We start from the raw sequence: 6,397 nt of genomic DNA, 5'->3' as shown, positions 1-6,397 counted from the left end.
CTGTGGGGACACAGGATGACATGGTGGGAACAAAGGATGACATGGTGAGTACACAGTATGACATGGGGCACAGGATGGCATGGAGGCACAGGATAATAGTCACGGTAGGGGTTAGGTGGGGTGACTGGTGGCGAGTTAGACACTCTTATGGTCTGACTAATAGCTCAGGACTTGAAATTTGTGAGCCCTGATTTAAAAAAAATGTTTACTTTGATGTTGTGGTATTTTCTGTCCAATTTCAGGCATGCATGTTTGATTGTTGTATTAATGATCTTTTTTTTTTATAACATCTATTTATCTTATAATTCAAGAAAAGCAACAGGGGGTGGCCCTGAGAAGAAAATAGTTTACCACCAGTATGAAGAGTTACTGCGTCCATACATAGATCTAGATTCCATTGTTGGCATCAAGGCTGGTTTTGATACCTCGAGGCACCATGAAAACGGTGAGAAATCCAAACATTTAACATGTTCTCATATACTTCCATCTTGTATCTTCAAGATAACCAACTGGTGCACAATTGTGTGTGTTTAAATGTTTTTAAAATGGTTTAAATCTTTCTCAAAGTAATTTTTTTAATAAAAAATGTTGATCGCCAGTAGCTATCCGGTTAACCATTTTGTTTTAAATTTATTTGGAAGAGGGTGCTGACAAAAGGCAGTTAGTGTCAGAAGCAGAAATTGAAAGTGACCACTCTTTGAATGCACAGCCGTCTGTCTACTTCCAGGTGGAGGATGATCCACCAAGCAACCCTGAGGAATCAATCACCCTTTTCCTAGAAGAATCTAGTCATGAAAATGCTAGTAATGTAAATGCTTCTGAAGTAATGCCAAACCCAACTGTGACCAACCATATAACTTTAGATACACCCATCCTGGGTACTCCTGATGTGGTTGCTACTGAACCCCCAGAGTTAAGCAGACCTAGAGACAGGAGAACAATTTGTAGGACACGAAACATGGATAGGGAACAGTACCATTTTGATAGAGAACAGAGTGATAGATTTCATAGTGAACAACAAAATTTTAGAGAACAGCTCATGCAGAGATTGGATAACCTAAATAGTAACATATGCAAATCTAATATTCTCCTAGAGCAACATAATGCAGCTCAACACACCTATCGCCAGCAGAAGCTCTCCTTTATGGCCAAACTAACTGAACTCTTAGAAGCACATCTGCCATCTCCTGGTGAGCAATCTCATAATGCTCGGAATCTAACCAGCAGCAACCACAGCAGTTTTGTATGTGAAAGTATTATCGAAAATGATGCTAATGATAATTTTACTATTCAGGATATGTAAATGTTATAAGAAGTACAATTTTTTTTTTTTAATACATTTCACATAATTCACAACTGAGTTTGAATTTAAAGAGCTTGCAAACATTTGTTCTTTAAATTTTTACTCAGCACGCAACATTGTTAAGTCATATATTGCCCAAAGTTGACTGCTATATTGATGCTTTCTCCAGTTAAATATCTCATTTGACCATGTCGTTGCAGATCTGTACCAAATATGTGTAATCAACATGACGTTTGTATTTGAGTTTTAGATGTTTCAATGGCCATCATTGATCAAGCTGGTTGGATGACCAATGAAACGTCTTTAGACAGTTATGTAGCTTTGATTTTATTTTCAATAGATATACAATTAATGTTATATGGGATTTTTTCTATGACATTATTGCCTCTGAAAACATTTCAAAAAGGTTGAGAATTATGTGAAATCTATTTTTATCTTTCAAGCATGTTCGAGTATTCATTACTGTTATCATTACGGTTTTCCTAATTGTTGGTATATACACGTTGAAATGCAAGTGCAACAATATTGTCAAATATTTGTTTTAACATGTGTATTTTTTGTTCAAAAGCAGAACCATTTTTTTGTTGTAAGGCAAAAAAGTGGTAGGATTGTTGAAAAGTAGAAGTGAACTATCAATAATACTATAGTTGAAGTTACAGAGTAGAGATATAATTCATCAGCACTACATAAAAGCATCAATCATATTCGTTCAATAGGAGAATACATCACATAACATCACGTCTACGCATTTGAAACAGACATAGTTGTCCCTTTGTCACAGCAGAAAATGTGACAGGTTTTTCATGCTTTTCTTCCGTCAGGAAGGCACACTATTGGTTCTAAATTTTTTTTTTTTTATATTTTATCCACGTGGATGTAAATTATTGATATTTTCACTCAAGTGCTTGGATTTGTATCTGTACTCTGTGACTAAACTGCGCCATCCATTGTTGTTGTCACAGCAAGGACCATGTTTCTCTGTGTGGTTTTCAAAAGTAATGTGTATTTTCTCCTATGAAGAATAAAGCAAAGTAGCTGATAATTGCAATCTTGATATCACCTGTGTTTCTGTAAAGTTTAAAACAAAATATACATATTTTAGTTGCTGACGTCGTCTTCTTCGCCAGTAGTTTAATTCATATTAAAAAAACAAACATCCAAATGGTTCCATACTCCATCTTGCCCAACCATATATTTTTGATGTTGTGTTGGCTGTAATTTGACTTTCTGTTACTTTTGAAACCACATGTTATTGGTATGGAATGTAGGTATCATTTCCTGACTAATGAGGTTAAAAATGTTTCTGCAAGTTGTAGACGACCGCTTTTCCATCTTTCAAATGCCCTGCCTGGAGTAGTTAACATTTTAACTAACGTGCATTGTTTCTCAGTAATGAAATGAGTGATGGTAACTGCGGTGTGGGGTGGAGAGGAGAAATTAAAATATATATAACATTTGGGGTAATGGTAGATGACTATAGGCAACCAAAGGTAGAGTTAAGTGACCAGTGATGAAGGTGATGATATACAAAACAATAAATCACACCAAAAATATAATATTATGATTCAATTATTGTGTTATTTATTGGTTTGCATATCAACGGCTTCTTTACAGGTCACTTACTCTCCTTACCTTAGGTTGGCTATAGCCATCTGCCATTACGCCAATTGGTGGTATTTATTTTAGTTTTATTTCATTTCTCCCCTCTCCCACACAACGCAGTTAACAGCACTCATTTCATTCACCATCTTTCTGGCAAGGACATGGTTTCAGGCAACTGCAGCATTTCAACTGTCTTTGGCACACAGTTCGGTCTTCTATTTTATTGCTTCTCACTAATGTCAAAAAAATGTTGGTACTTATTAGCAGATGAACAGAATTTTTGCGTGTATAACCCACACTTACACTTGTTGCAATAAAGAATTCAAACACACTTTTGTTTTGTAGAAGACTTTTAAGTGAAACTTTTATTTTATATGTTTGAAACTGTTAATGTTGAATGTTTTACAAGATAAAAAATAAATGCAAAAGAAGTAAAACAAAGTGAAAATACAAAAACAAAATAAAGATTCATTTTTTGGCAATTTTTGTACTCCTGTCTTAATTTTATGTTATTTCTCCAAAGTTTTTATAGTTGGGTTAACCTGAAATCATAAAAAAAACATCATTGGTTAAGATTTGACATTGATAAACAAGATCAGCCCAAATAATTCATTTTACAGCATGTCTGTCTCTTCAACTTAATAATGCAAGTTTGTGATCATTTCTGATGATGTTTGGAAAATTAAAAACATGTTACGGTGGTTTATTACCTGAAAAATAGTTTGTAATCAGTTTACTTCTTGCTGCGTTTCCCCTGTGATCATTTTCCACTGGAATTGTGGGCATGTCATCCTCCACTGTGGTGTCTAGTTCCTCTTGTAGTCCTCCATGCCTTGCAATGTTATGGAGAATGCTGCATGCTGGGAACATATCAGCTACCTTACTGGGGGAATACTGAAGGAATCCACCAGACAAGGACATGCAACGGAAACGGCTCTTTAGGACACCAAAGCATCTTTCGATAACCACTCTTGTTTTGGTATGAGCAACATTGTAAGCTGCTTCTGCAGGAGAGGATGGCCTGTTGATAGGTGTTAAGAGCCATGGTAGACAGGGGTAACCAGCATCTCCTATAAATTTTAAAACAATATAAGTTTATTTGTAAGTATAGAAGAAATCATGCTAAATCACATGATGTAGTGGCCAATTGTGTGGTCATTTTAGAAAATTTTCCATTGTTAGTCACATATGGATAACATACGTCTAATAAAGCACATTTTAAAATTATTTGGGGGGCAGGCAAGGTTCTGGATTTGTACTTTTGATTGAGCATTAATGGTACTTAACTCACAACACAACAGCATACCACAGTTGTGGGCCATGATTACTGTAGTGCATGTGAATGTTATTAAAACAAAGCATGCTGGAGGAAAAGTCTGCCTGTCATAGATATTTCAATACTATAGTGCAGACCTCATATGGGACTATAACGGAGGACCAGAGGGACATGTCTCTTTCATGTACAATACATATGCACAATGGGGGGGGGGGGATTGTTGTGCTTGGTAGTGCTGCTTGATGTTATGCATATTGGGGGGTTAACCTAAGGGATAGTGTTGAACTCCCAGATTTAAATATTAACTATACATTCAAGTAAATCAACTACTGACACAATTGTTGCATCTTATGCTGCAATCATTTACATATAGGTACTGTACTTAATTCTGCTGGGTGGCTTCTTTGGCACTCCTTGGTCATGTGTGTTTTGATAAGTAGTTCCTAGCTCTCTCATGTGATGTCTTAATATGATAGTGTAATACATCACTTAAGCAAGCTTGAAGTAGTGACTACTTTTCAGTGCACACGGAACATGTGGAACAACAATACACCTCACATGAGAAAGGAAAGATTTGTGGACCTTGAACCAGGTGATAGCTAACTAAAAAGTACTTGAAAGTATTTTGGACATTTAAATTCTGAGTTTATTATTACATGTTTTTGAAATACTGATTAATGTAAAGCTGTTGAGCTGTCATGTTACTGATATAGCACTAATGTCAGTCTAGTATGGAATAAAAAAATAAATACGCATTTATAACTGGAAAACACACCATAAAATAAACAGTGGAGCACACTTACCCAGCAGCCATCCATTATTTTCTAAGTCCTTGTCCAGAGTATCATATATTCCCGATTGGCGCAATATATGGGCATCATGACAGGATCCTGGAAAGCCGGTGACAACATCACGGATTATGAGGTTTGAATCACAGATCACCTGGATGTTGAGGGAATGGTAAGCCTTACGGTTTCGGTAGATGTGCTCCTGTTCTGATGGGGGACATAATGGCACATGGGTGCAGTCTATTGCCCCAATGACATTGGGCATTCCTGCTAGGTCAAAAAAACCACGTTTAATTTGATCCCGCTCTTCACGTGACTTGCCCATGTGTATGTATTTTGGAGCAAGTTGTCGCAGTGCTTGCAGGACCTCCACCAAGCAGCGGGAAAAACTGGGTTGTGAGATGCCAACAATCTCACCACTGACATGTTGGTATGAGGCCTTTCCTAAAAAATGAAGTACTGCCAAAAAACGCACAAGACCTGGTACTGCATTACTTCTCCGCGTGCGTGTTTCTAGGGCCAAGTGTATTTCATCATACAGGGAATGTATCATGGGAGAGGATAATCTGAATTTGGCTATCACCTGGGTTTCAGTAAATTGATCCAAAAAGGTACGTGAACGGAATACACGTTTCTCTATCTGAACGACATTCTGACGTGTCCTTCTTCGCCTCTGGATCAGTTTCAGTTCAAATAGAGCACATCCAAATGGTTCCATCTTGCACAAAACTCCTAACAAAATTGACTACAAGCCTGAACCGCCAAAAAATTCCTCTCAACAAATGAAATATCGCCTGGGAAATGTCATAACGCCACCCTCAGGGAGGTGCTTATTTAACGATTGCTTAGCGATCGTTAACTGTCTAAAAAACCTTTGTGAATTGCACTTCTGTACATATTTAACGATTTGAGTCGTTAAAACAACGATCAATACGTTCAATAACGACTCAAAACTAAAAATATCGGTTCCGTGTAGTGAAACGTTATTTGATGATTTTTACAAGCGTTAAATCGTTTAGTGAATTGGACTTGCTTCAATAACGTGTGAAATCGTTTACATAACGACCGGTATCGGCAAAAAAAGCTTTGTGAATTGACCCCATTATAGACATAAAATGGGATATTAAAGGAGAAAACTTACCCTCATATATTCCTCCTGCAGAACCTGGATGATGGCAGAGCAGGTGTCAGGAATGATGAGGCCCAGAGCCTGGGGGGAGATGCCCGTCGAGAACTTTAAGTCCTGAAGGCTTCTCCCAGTTGCCAGATAACGGAGGGTGGCAACTAGCCTCTGCTCAGCACTGATGGCTTCCCGCATAACGGTGTCCTGCCTGGTAATATAGGGGGACACCAAAGCCAACAGGTGCTGAAAGACGGGATCAGACATCCTCAGGAAATTCCTGTAATCAACAGGATTATTTTCCTGAA

The 6,397-nt window shown here is 37.5% G+C and overlaps 2 protein-coding genes across 2 annotated transcripts in view; one reads left to right on the top strand and one right to left on the bottom strand.

Moving 5' to 3' along the window:
- Positions 1 to 3,236, top strand: part of LOC120922630 — a 6,446-nt gene extending 3,210 nt beyond the window's left edge. The window contains exons 7-8 of the mRNA XM_040334717.1: positions 312 to 445; positions 1,095 to 3,236. Coding sequence (XP_040190651.1) covers positions 312 to 445; positions 1,095 to 1,303 — 343 coding nt within the window. The 3' untranslated portion in view covers positions 1,304 to 3,236. The remainder of the gene's footprint in view (positions 1 to 311; positions 446 to 1,094) is intronic.
- On the bottom strand, positions 2,528 to 6,064 carry LOC120922631 (putative nuclease HARBI1). Its single transcript, XM_040334718.1, has 3 exons — positions 4,985 to 6,064; positions 3,616 to 3,975; positions 2,528 to 3,447 (listed from the first exon to the last, which is right to left on the bottom strand). The coding sequence occupies exons 1-3, from the start codon at positions 5,685 to 5,687 to the stop codon at positions 3,443 to 3,445; spliced, it is 1,068 nt and encodes a 355-aa protein (XP_040190652.1). The 5' UTR covers positions 5,688 to 6,064; the 3' UTR covers positions 2,528 to 3,442.
- Positions 6,065 to 6,397: the final 333 nt, after the last annotated feature.

The sequence above is a fragment of the Rana temporaria genome, unplaced genomic scaffold (genome assembly GCF_905171775.1).
Source record: "Rana temporaria unplaced genomic scaffold, aRanTem1.1, whole genome shotgun sequence".
Classification (NCBI taxonomy): Eukaryota; Metazoa; Chordata; class Amphibia; order Anura; family Ranidae; genus Rana; species Rana temporaria.
Note: the sequence above shows the minus strand (reverse complement) of the source record. Positions and strands in the feature narration are given on the sequence as shown.